General features: G+C 44.9%; 2 protein-coding genes across 2 annotated transcripts in view; one reads left to right on the forward strand and one right to left on the reverse strand.

Annotated features, from left to right (window-relative positions):
* The window catches only part of LOC139583845 (GTPase IMAP family member 4-like), a 796,172-nt gene that overhangs the window by 70,148 nt on the left and 713,657 nt on the right, over window positions 1-12,367 (reverse strand). The gene's annotated exons all lie outside the window — the stretch shown is intronic.
* Window positions 3,677-9,296, forward strand: LOC139582407 (transmembrane protein 236-like). The gene is made up of 4 exons (XM_071412364.1): window positions 3,677-4,055; window positions 4,549-4,621; window positions 6,978-7,101; window positions 7,650-9,296. The coding sequence occupies exons 1-4, from the start codon at window positions 3,784-3,786 to the stop codon at window positions 8,444-8,446; spliced, it is 1,266 nt and encodes a 421-aa protein (XP_071268465.1). The 5' UTR covers window positions 3,677-3,783; the 3' UTR covers window positions 8,447-9,296.

Raw genomic sequence — 12,367 nt, forward strand, 5'->3', positions numbered from 1 at the left:
TTGGGCTGGGTAAGGGGGCAGTGTTGGGCTGGGTAAGGGGGCAGTGTTGGGCTGGGTAAAGGGGCAGTGTTGGGCTGGGTAAGGGGGCAGTGTTGGGCTGGATAAGGGGGCAGTGTTGGGCTGGGTAAGGGGGCAGTGTTGGGCTGGGTAAGGGGGCAGTGTTGGGCTGGGTAGTGTTGGGCTGGGTAAGGGGGCAGTGTTGGGCTGGGTAAGGGGGAAGTGTTGGGCTGGGTAAGGGGGCAGTGTTTGGACTAGAGCCCTGCACTCAGTATTGGAGGCACAGCTTGAGAAAGTTCATCACTGTAGGATCTAAAATTAGCTCCTCTCGTAGTCCCCAGCAGAAATGTGTGTAAACTAAAGACACCACCAAATATAGTGCAGGCCTCCTAATCCTAATCCAGTTACAAGTATTCAAATTGCTGTGTCTCAGGGTCGGACTCAACAATGACTACCTGAGAGAGGGTTACGGTGTGTGTCTGCGTGCGCACACGTGAATGTGTGTTCATGTCGCGATCCTTTCTATACTACTCTCTGTGTCTGAACAATGTGGCGATCGTGGGCACCATTCACACGTCAGTGTTTGAATCAGACACATCTCACCCCCTTAGAGTAATCTGTTGCCAAGTGTGTCCTCATGCTCTAAGAATGCATCTGACCTGATGAGGAGGGGAGGCTAGCGTCAACATCTGAAACTAATAGCCAGCATGCATGCTCAGCAGAATATAACCAACGGGGTAATTCCCTTTTGATTCATACAGTGTTTTAGCTGTAGTGATTTGGCAGGAGGAACATAGTGACATGCTTATTATTCCGAGCGGTGTGTCTTCACACGGCTAGCGAATACCTCAGAGACAGTAAAGGGTCACTGGAGAGTAACCCGATGCATGTAAATGCAATTGGGACCCGGGCCATAATTGCCAATGTTTGTGTTAAAGTCTGCCCAGTGCATGTCTCATTATAAACTCAGCAAATCAAATCAAATGTATTTATATAGCCCTTCTTACATCAACTGATATCTCAAAGTGCTGTACAAAAACCCAGCCTAAAACCCCAAACAGCAAGCAATGCAGGTGTAGAAGCACGGTGGCTAGGAAAAACTCCCTAGAAAGGCCAAAACCTAGGAAGAAACCTAGAGAGGAACGAGGCTATGAGGGGTGGCCAGTCCTCTTCTGGCTGTGCCGGGTGGAGATTATAACAGAACATGGCCAAGATGTTCAAATGTTCATAAATGACCAGCATGGTCAAATAATAATAATCACAGTAGTTGTAGAGGGTGCAACAGGTCAGCACTTCAGGAGTAAATGTCAGTTGGCTTTTCATAGCCATCATTGAGAGTATCTCCACCGCTCCTGCTGTCTCTAGAGAGTTGAAAACAGCAGGTCTGGGACAGGTAGCACGTCCGGTGAACAGGTCAGGGTTCCATAGCCGCAGGCAGAACAGTTGAAACTGGAGCAGCAGCACGGCCAGAAGAATCGTCCTCTCACTGTCAACTGCGTTTATTTTCAGCAAACAATACATGTGTATATTTTTGTATGAACATAACAAGATTCAACAACTGAGACATAAACTGAACAAGTTCCACAGACATGTGACTAACAGAAATGGAATAATGTGTCTCTGAACAAAGGGGGGGTCAAATCAAAAATAACAGTCAGTATCTGGTGTGGCCACCAGCTGCATTAAGTACTGCAGTGCATCTCCTCCTCATGGACTGCACCAGATTTGCCAGTTCTTGCTGTGAGATGTTACCCCACTCTTCCACCAGGGCACCTGCAAGTACCTGGACATGTCTGGGGGGAATGGCCCTAGCCCTCATCCTCCGATCCAACAGGTCCCAGACGTGCTCAATAGGATTGAGATCCGGGCTCTTCTGTCTTGCAGGAAATCACGCACAGAACAAGCAGTATGGCTGGTGGCATTGTCCTGCTGGAGGGTCATGTCAGGATGAGCCTGCAGGAAGGGTACCACATGAGGGATGAGGATGTCTTCCCTGTAACGCACAGCGTTGAGATTGCCTACAATGACAACAAGCTCAGTCCGATGATGCTGTGACACACTGCACCAGACCATGACGGACCCTCCACCTCCAAATCGATCCCGCTCCAGAGTACAGGCCTCAGTGTAACCATCACCCCTGGTGACACAAGACCACGACTCGTCAGTGAAGAGCACTTTTTGCCAGTTCCGTCTGGTCCAGCAACGGTGGGTTTGTGCCCATAGGCGATGTTGTTGCCGGTGATGTCTGATGAGGACCTGCCTTACAACAGGCCTACAAGCCCTCAGTCCAGCCTCTCTGAGCCTATTGCGGACAGTCTGGGCACTGATATAGGGATTGTGCGTACCTCGTGTCACTCGGGCAGTTGTTGTTGCCATCCTGTACCTGTCCCACAGGTGTGATGTTCGGATGTACCGATCCTGTGCAGGTGTTGTTACACGTGGTCTGCCACTGCTAGGACGATCAGCTGTCCGTCCTGTCTCCCTGTAGCACTGTCTTAGGTGTCTCACAGTATGGACATTGCAATTTATTGCCCTGGCCACATCTGCAGTCCTCATGCCTCCTTGCAGCATGCCTAAGGCACATTCACGCAGATGAGCAGGGACTCTGGGCATCTTTCTTTTGGTGTTTTTCAGAGTCAGTAGAAAGGCCTCTTTAGTGTCGTAAGTTTTCATAAATGTGACTTTAATTGCCTACCGTCTGTAAGCTGTTAGTGTCTTAACGACCGTTCCACGGGTGCATGTTCATTCATTGTTTATGAACAAGCATGGGAACTAGTGTTTAAACCCTTTACAATGAAGATCTGTGAAGTTATTAGGATTTTTACGATTTATCTTTGAAATACAGGGTCTGGAAAAAGGGACGTTTCTTTTTTTGCTGAGTTTAGTAGGTTCATTTGCATGGTTAGGTTCACGACTCCAGATTGCCTGTCGGATTATCTCTCTCATAACGTCTTCTGAGTCAGATAAGAGTTACTCTTTATTATAATTTTATTTGAAATTTAATCATCTGCATTCATTAATAATTTAACTCCATTTCTCATCAGTAACACTTGATTGAGCTTGTCTTAAAAGGGTATTATCTCTCCTCTCTCTTCTCCCAGGCGTTCTATTCCTCCCTCCTTCCCTTGTTCTTCTCTTCCTGTCTCCCCTACACTCGTTTCTGTCTGGTCTGGAAGGGGATACATAATCTCTACATCTGCTTTATGGCTTTTGGTTGCAGTCCAACACTGTTGTGCCACACTGCTGGCAGAGTGTTGCAGAGTACCACTAGATGGGGATGTGTAGTCATGGCAGAATGAACATGCAACTCACAGGACAGCCAAATGATAAAAAAGAGTGTGCTCTCTCACTGCTCCTTTAAATAGCATGGGACTGCAAGTGTTTGGTGTGGTCCTTGACGATTCTGCTCCATAGGTATATTTTCCTCTAGGTTTCACATCTCTTCCCAGGCGTCACACTCTTTCTGAAATATAGTACCCTTGAAGGGCCAGAGAGAGAGAGAGACAAAATGTTTGCAACATTCATATATAAAGAGGTTAGCGGGGCAGTCACATCACACCGTCATGACTGCGGCGATAAAGGTACACAATGCCTAGTGCAGTGTAAGCAAACGGCAGAACAGCGAGCGGGAGCTGTGGCGTGTGGAAAATGCTAGTGGACACAGACAATGCAACAGGCTCAGGCCTGACTAGCCCTCAGAGGGACAGGGGTCGCCTCACTGCGGACAACAGCCCCCTCTCTCTCTCCCTCCCTCTGAGGGCTAGCCAGCGCAGGGGCTGCCACAGCATGGCCTCGGGGAGGACGCTGAAGTTCGCCCTGTGCGAGGTGCTGCAGTTTGTAGGCCTATGCGTGCCGCTCTTCATCGTCATGCAAAGATTCGCCCTCATCGTGGCGCGGGTCAAGAGCATGGCGCAGCCTCCTGGCGACGCCAGCACCGCCTACTGGCTCATCGTGGCCTCCTCCATCGCCTATGTCACCTCCACAGCCCTGCTGGTCTGGGTGCCCATGAAGTACATGGTGTTCACAAATAAGAAGTTTCTTGTCGGCAGGAAGAAGTGGTGAGTGTCTTTCTGGTCTATCTGGTCTGTTTGTTCTGCGACCTAGCTGGAAATCTATGTTAGGAGCTGTGTCTGAGCTGTAGCTGTATTTTTTGTAAGCATTTCACTGTAAGGTAACGCATACATTTCCCAAATTGACCTTCTCCTGTAACATACAGTATATATATGTAACACATGTAAGCCCTTTACTATTGCCTGTAAGGTAACCTGTTGTATTCGGGTATGTGACAAATAAAATGTGATTTGATTTTTAATATAACAGCAATGATAATGGTTGTCTGGTCTGTGTGGCATGAACCTGACCGGTAGCTGTGCTGTGTCTGACTCGACTGGCCTGCAATTGGTTCGGCTGTAGCTGGGCCACGTCTATCATGCCAACATTGAGCATTTCCAAATGCATTGATATTTTCCTTTTTCATAACGTCTAGCCTATAACTATCGCTCCTTTCTCTCTTTCCTTCTCTCTCTCTCTCTCTCTGTCTCTCTCTATCAGGAGGCCAGTGGCCCTGGTCTATGTGATCCTCTCCACATTACCCTGCTTTGCCTTTCTCATCGCCAGCTCAGAGGTAAACCATGTGACCCTGGTGTTACGCATCATTTGTTTATGCTCGTCTCAGTGTGTCTATGTTTCCGTGACCTTTGACTTAGATTCACCGTTGTAGGTGACCTTTGACACTCAACCTGTTGGTTACCTCTGAAATGAGAGTGACACTTACAGAGAGACATTCTAACTCAGAGGTATTCACATCCAGGCCTTGAGGTCTACATTATTGCTTGTTTCCTGGTACCCCTGGTAGTTAATTAATAGATTAATTATGCTTTTGATTAGTTCCAATCCACTCACCTGATGTACCAGGTCCGAATCAGTCTAGATGATTCCATGCATATCGAACCCTACTGAGCACGATGCAGACTATCCTTTACACTCTTAGAATTAAGGGTACAATATTGTACCCTGGAGTATAAGTAAATCAAAATACACATAATGTACCTTCAGAAGTACACATACAGTATGATCTTACAAGGTACTGTACGGTACCTTTTAGCGTACTGTGTGATAAAGAGTATAATGGTACATTTTTGTACCCAATATTTTGAACATAAATATACAGTCATGACACTCTTACTCTCAACGTACGGTGAAGGTACATTTCTGTTTCCCAGGTTACAAACGTATTTTGTGTACCCTTAACTCTTGATGGCACTGATCTGTACCTTGGCTTACCATAAAAGCAATGTATTGAAGAAAAGTACATATTTGTACCCACCATGTGGCATGTAAACTATGAGGTTCACACCACTGTATAAGGGTCAAATTAGTTTAATTTTAATGATAACATTGATCTAGGAACTCACTAGGTGAAGGTCACAGGACAAAAAATGAATGAATTGAACAATCATGTCTCTGTTACTAACAAATACAGTCATGAGTGGTAACTCTACTACTCACTCGAAAAGGCAAGGCACACCAGCAAATGATATTGGAGGCGTGGCTTAGTGGGGGCGTGGTTTTCAGATAGTTATTTTTTGGCCACCCGTGAGTGGAAGTGTTGTACCAGTTTAAGTGGTCTATGGTAGAGGTACAACTGTGCTACTTTAAAGGAACAATTGGCTTTGTCACTGTGGTGGTTCCCTATAAAGGCACATTTTTTATTTTCTAAAAGCATGCTTTTGTACATGTGGACTGTACGTAAGAAAGGTATGAACTGGGGTACAATTATGTATCTATAACTGAAGGTACAAAGGGCGTACTACAGGGTACCACCCCAGTGACAATCATTTGTACCCCTTTAGGGGCAAATCTATAAGAAAAAAACCTGAGTGTACCATCATGACACAACCACGAGATAGTGAAGTTATTTGAAGTGTGGTGTCCTAGCGGGGGTCTTATGAGAGAGGAGGGGGTCAAGTTGATGAGTTGAGACTAGTGATTGTATGCTTCATCCCGGAGCTCCGAGACATACGCCGAAATTGCTAAGCGATGTACTTCGAAGCAGTGTGCCGATTCCTGTATTACTTTATCAGAAGCACGTGATTAATGACGTCCGGAGCATCGTTTCATCGAACAACCATTGGTTTGGTAGAAGACAAAAAGGCTATGCTGCGTACAGGCTACACAGGGTGTGGGATGTCGTAAATAATCCTTTGGCTGCTCTAAATTATTTTTACCAGCAGGCGCCACTAGTGTACATTGTGTTGATCAAAGCCTAGTGTAATTAACCTATTTTCAACACTATTGGCTGGAAAACCTAGTTGAGAGGAACATGCAGGTTCTCAGGGGAACAATCTACAGCCCTATGGCCAAGGGGCTAGTGATACGCAGCTGAGTTCCTCTTCCTGTCCCAGCCGCCCTGGACACATCAGCTGTCCATCTGGCACTTTCCCACTTCCTGTCTGTGAAGAGTCCACCTCCTATGAGCGCAATTTCTAGAGGTTCCTGAAGATCCAGGGGTGACCTCAGGACCTTGGCTTATCTACTCTCTTTCACATAAGAGAAGCCATAAATTAGGCTCAGATGACTCCCAGTCTCTTTTGTTCTGTGTCCTGTAGGCAAGTAGTCCTGGGTTAAGCACATACGAGAGCTAAGTGATTAGCCCACTTACCCAGTATCACAGAGGGTATATAGCACTCATAGGGTGCCATGTAGTATTTGGAGAAGGTTTGGAGGGGAAGCCAAGCTGGCACAGGACTGTCACACCACCGGCACATGACCGTTTCATTAGATCACAATCAGGGCTAGAAATTGTAATGATAGCTACTTTATTGAGGAAGAATTTTCTTACTATGACTGATGTGGTTGTCCCACCTAGCTATTGTAAGATAAATGCACTAACTGTAAATTGCTCTGGATAAGAGTCTGCTAAAATGTCAACGTCATCTGATTCAAATCACAGATTGGTTTTGATCATTGTCTTCTCTCAGGTGCAGATCAATAACAGTATAAGACAGGACACGTTCGCAGAGCTCCCCGTGTCGCTGATGCTCTTCTCCCTCATCTGCATCGATATCCTGGAGAGGATCCGCCACTGTCGACTCACTGGACACGGTGAGAATGCAAAGCTCTGTGTTCCGCACGCACGTTTAACTGAACACTAGCTAGCTACTGTAGTCTGAATACTACCTGATCCTCTGCCAACTCACTGAGCGCGACCTCTGTCACATGCAGCTGGACCTAGTGTCATTTCATTACGACAACAATAGTGTACACTATCGGGGGATATGTTCTGTCCAGAGATACAGTATGTATCGCAGGAAATGAACAGGAAATTCTCTGTACGACCCGCCAATTGATTTTTCGGAACACAGTGTTGAATTGGCAAAAAAACATGACATGTTCTAAGGACGGCTGTCACTTTCTTGGAATCCCTTTATTCGAGGAAATAACCAGATCCTGTCCTTTTCCATTGATCAGAAATGCTATTGTATTATGGTAAAATATAGTGCCTATAGAGCCCAGAGAGACAATCGCTGTGTTGTCCTGTGTTCTACACTGTTGGGCTGTGTGGTGTGCATGTTTGTGCCATAATGAGATGTTCTGATCTGCGTCATTCAGTCACGGCTAACATACTCATGCGCTGTTGTCTTTCCGTCCAGCTAATGAATTGGACCGAGATGCTGAGATCCCTTCCACTGTCCTCACACACGTGGAGCACCTACGCGGAACCCCAGTGACACCAGTAAACCCAGCAAACCCTGCATCACCCGTAACGCCAGCTGTGCCCGGGCAACCTGCACAACCAGGGCAACCTGGCGGTCCAAATGGGCAGGACCAGAACGGGGCGGGCACTCGACCAGAGGCCAATGGGACTTTCCAGGGGATGTCAGGGGGGATGTCAGGGGGGATGTCAGGGGGGATGTCAGGGGGGATGTCAGGTAACCAGATACCAGGGAGACAGTTTAGCATATCAGGCCTGAGCTCACGCTCGGCACGCTCGGCACGTTCTGCACGCTCGGCACACTCTGCCAGCACGTCGGTGGACCGTGGCGTCTCACCATACGCCTACACAGGGCCGCTGCACTTCCTGTGTGCCAGCGATGCCCGAGCCGAGGTATTTGTGGACAGCTTTCTGTTCTGGATGGACACAGTGGAGATGGTGAGGGTGGCTGGGCACCCAGCCGTCTACTACTCGGGCTGGGTGTTCCCTATCTACATCTTCAGCTACCTGTCGTGCCTGCGGCTGGTGGTCATGCCCCACAGTCCCCTGCTGTCATCACTAGGTGTGGCCTTGCAGGATCTGCCCTTCCTGTTTGTGCGTATCGGCCTCATCGCCTTCTTCGGCTTTGTCACGCCCCTCCTCTACCTGATGAAGAACCTGCTCGTCTGCCTGGCCTTCATCTACTTCAACTTCATGACCAAGCTGAGGGTCTTCAACACCGAGAGGATGTTCTGATCTGAGTCGCCAGCCAAGGATGAGAATAAACAATGGACTACAACCCACTGGGCAAAAACTGGTTTCCACATCATTTCAACCCCCCCAAAAAAATGTGATGACGTTGGCATCAACGTAAGGGATTTTTTTATTTTTTTTTTACTTTATTTTTTTAGCCTAAATCCAATGTCATGGTGATCTTTTTTGTTGATTTCACATTGAATTCACAAGTCAATCAAAAGTCAATCAAAACTAGACGTTGAAATTACGTCTGTGCCCAGTGGAAATGGACTTCATAACAGAGACACCAAAACCAAAACAACATCTGACTCACACGGCGATGAGAAGAATTGGAGCGGAGTGTTCGGCACAGCAAAGAGAGATTGATCCATTTCATAACGACGATTCTGATTAAAGGAGGGACAGGATGACATTGTGGTGCTTTTTGCAGGCTAAAAGGGAACTCTTTGGCAATTTGTTCCCGTAAAGGGGATGGAGGACATTGACTGTCAGAGGACTATGTGTTGTCTTAGTGTTATCTTATTTCCTATTTGTTCACCGTTGTTTTTTTACCCCCCAACTCCCCTTGCCCCTTGTCCCCAACCTGAACCATGGCACTTTGAGAATGTAAAGAACCTGTCATGTCACTTACAGATTTGATAACAGATAATATATGATGTTTCTATTCTATTACCATAAAGTGCAGTGAATTGTGTAAGAATATACATCAATGTTGTTATACAGCCCAGATTTTTTCCCTTGCTAGGTTATCATATCCACACATTTAAAACAAAGCGTGAGTTTGTACAAATGAAACATATATTTGGGTGTAAAAATTTATAAAGAAAAATAGAAAACCTGAGAAAAAAGACATCTGTTTTATGATATGATTTCACGTGAGCATGAACTGTGTATGACTCCATTTATATGCGTGTGTTACCGGCCTCAGTCTGTAGGTGGCCTGTAATAGTATAGTTTACGTAAACACAAGTTTACGCTTGCAAAGATCTGCCGCTTTCTCTATTCTGAAGATTTTGAAAAATATTCTTCAATTGTCTATTTTCTTGTACGTACACTACCGGTCAAAAGTTTTAGAATACCTACTCATTCAAGTTTTTTTTTTATTATTCTCTACATTGTAGAATAATAGTGAACACATCAAAACTATGAAATAACACATATGGTATCATATAGCAACCAAAAAAAGTGTTAAACAAATAAATCAAAATGTATTTTATATTTGAGATTCTTCAAATAGCCAGCCTTTGCCTTGATGACAGCTTTAAACACTTTTGGCATTCTCTCAACCAGCTTCACCTGGAATGCTTTTCCAACAGTCTTGAAGGAGTTCCCACATATGCTGTGCAATTGTTGTCTGCTTTTCTTTCACTCTGCGGTCCGACTCATCTCAAACCATCTCAATGTGGTTAATGTCGGGGGATTGTGGAGGCCTGGTCATCTGATGCAGCACTCCATCACTCTTCTTCTTGGTCAAATAGCCCTTACACAGCCTGGAGGTGTGTTGGGTCATTGTTCTGTTGAAAAACAAATGATAGTCCCACAAAGCACAAACCAGATGGGATGGCGTATCGCTGCAGAATGCTGTGGTAGCCATGCTGGTTAAGTGTGCCTTGAATTCTAAATAAATCACTGACAGTGTCACCAGCAAAGCACCCCCACACCATCACACCTCCTCCTACATGATTCCATATGTGTTATTTCATAGTTTTGATGTCTTCACTATTATTCTACAATGTAGAAAATAGTAAAAATAAAGAAAAATCCTGGAATGAGCAGGTGTGTCCAAACCTTTGACTGGTACAGTATATACAGTGGCAAAAAAAAGTATGTGAACACTTTGGAATTACCTGGATTTCTGCTTAAATTGGTCATAACAATAGACAAACACAGTCTGCTTAAACTAATAACTCACAAACAATTATACGTTTTCATGTTTTTATTGAACACACCGTGTAAACATTCACAGTGCAGGGTGGGAAAAGTATGTGAACCCTTGGATGTAATAACTGGTTAACCCTCCTTTGGAAGCAATAACCTCAACCAAACATTTTATGTAGTTGCGGATCAGACCTGCACAACGGTCAGGAGGAATTTTGGACCATTCCTCTTTACAAAACTGTTTCAGTTCAGCAATATTCTTGTGATGTCTGGTGTGAACCGCTCACTTGAGGTCATGCCACTGCATCTCAATCAAGTTGAGGTCAGGACTGGGACACTGCAGAAGGCATGCTTCTGTTGAAGCCATTCTCTTGGTGATTTACTTCTGTGTTTTGGGTCATTGTCCTGTTGCATCACCCAACTTCTGTTGACCTTCAATTGGCGGACAGATAGCCTTACATTCTCCTGCAAAAGCCTTGATAAACTTGGGAATTCATTTTTCCATCGATGATAGCAAGCTGTCCAGGTCCTGAGGCAGCATAGCAGCCCCAAACCATGATGCTCCCTTCACCATACTTTACAGTTGGGATGAGGTTTTGATGTTGGTGTGCTATGCCTTTTTCTCCACACATACTGTAGTGTTATGTGTTCCTTCCAAACAACTCAACTTAGGTTTAATCTGTCCACAGAATATGTTGCCAGTAGCGCTGTGAAACATCTAGGTGCACTTTTGCAAACTTCAGACGTGCAGAAATGTTTTTTTTGGACAGCAATGGCTTATTTTGTGGTGTCCTCACATGCACACCATTCTTGTTTAGTGTTTAACGTATCGTAGACTCATCAACAGAGATGTTAGCATGTTCCAGGATTTCTATAAGTCTTAGCTGACACTCTAGGATTCTTCTTAACCTCATTGAGCATTATGTGCTGTGCTCTTGCAGTCATCTTTGCAGGACGGCCAGTCCTAGGGAGAGTAGCAACAGTGCTGAACTTTCTCCAGTTATAGACAATTTGTCTTACCATGGACTGATGAACATCAAGGCTTTTAGAGATACTTTTGTAACCCTTCCCAGCTTTATGCAAGTCAACAATTCGTAATCTTAGGTCTTCTGAGATCTCTTTTGTTTGAGACATGATTCACATCAGGCAATGCTTCTTGTGAATAGCAAACTCACATTTTGTGAGTGTTTTTTATAGGGCAGGGCAACTCTAACCAACATCTCCAATCTCATCTCATTGATTGGACTCCAGGTTAGCCAACTCCTGAGTCCAATGAGCTTTTGGAGAAGTCATTAGCCTAGGGATTCACATACTTTTTCCAACCTACACTGTGAATTTCTTTATTATGTATTCAATATAGACGAAACAAATACAATAATTTGTGTGTTATTAGTTTTAGCACACTGTGTGTGTCTATTGTTGTGACTTAGATGAAGGTCAGATCAAATTTCCGGACCAATTTATGCAGAAATCCAGGTAATTCTAAAGGGTTCACATACTTTTTCTTACCACTGTATATGTATATACAGTGGGGAGAACAAGTATTTGATACACTGCCGATTTTGCAGGTTTTCCTACTTACAAAGCATGTAGAGGTCTGTAATTCTTATCATAGGTACACTTCAACTGTGAGAGACGGAATCTAAAACAAAAATCCAGAAAATCACATTGAATGATTTTTAAGTAATTAATTTGCATTTTATTGCATGACATAAGTATTTGATCACCTACCAACCAGTAAGAATTCCGGCTCTCACAGACCTGTTAGTTTTTCTTTAAGAAGCCCTCCTGTTCTCCACTCATTACCTGTATTAACTGCACCTGTTTGAACTCGTTACCTGTATAAAAGACACCTGTCCACACACTCAATCAAACAGACTCCAACCTCTCCACAATGGCCAAGACCAGAGAGCTGTGTAAGGACATCAGGGATAAAATTGTAGACCTGCACAAGGCTGGGATGGGCTACAGGACAATAGGCAAGCAGCTTGGTGAGAAGGCAACAACTGTTGGCGCAATTATTAGAAAATGGAAGAAGTTCAA

Source organism: Salvelinus alpinus, chromosome 8 (genome assembly GCF_045679555.1).
Source record: "Salvelinus alpinus chromosome 8, SLU_Salpinus.1, whole genome shotgun sequence".
NCBI classification, from domain to species: Eukaryota; Metazoa; Chordata; class Actinopteri; order Salmoniformes; family Salmonidae; genus Salvelinus; species Salvelinus alpinus.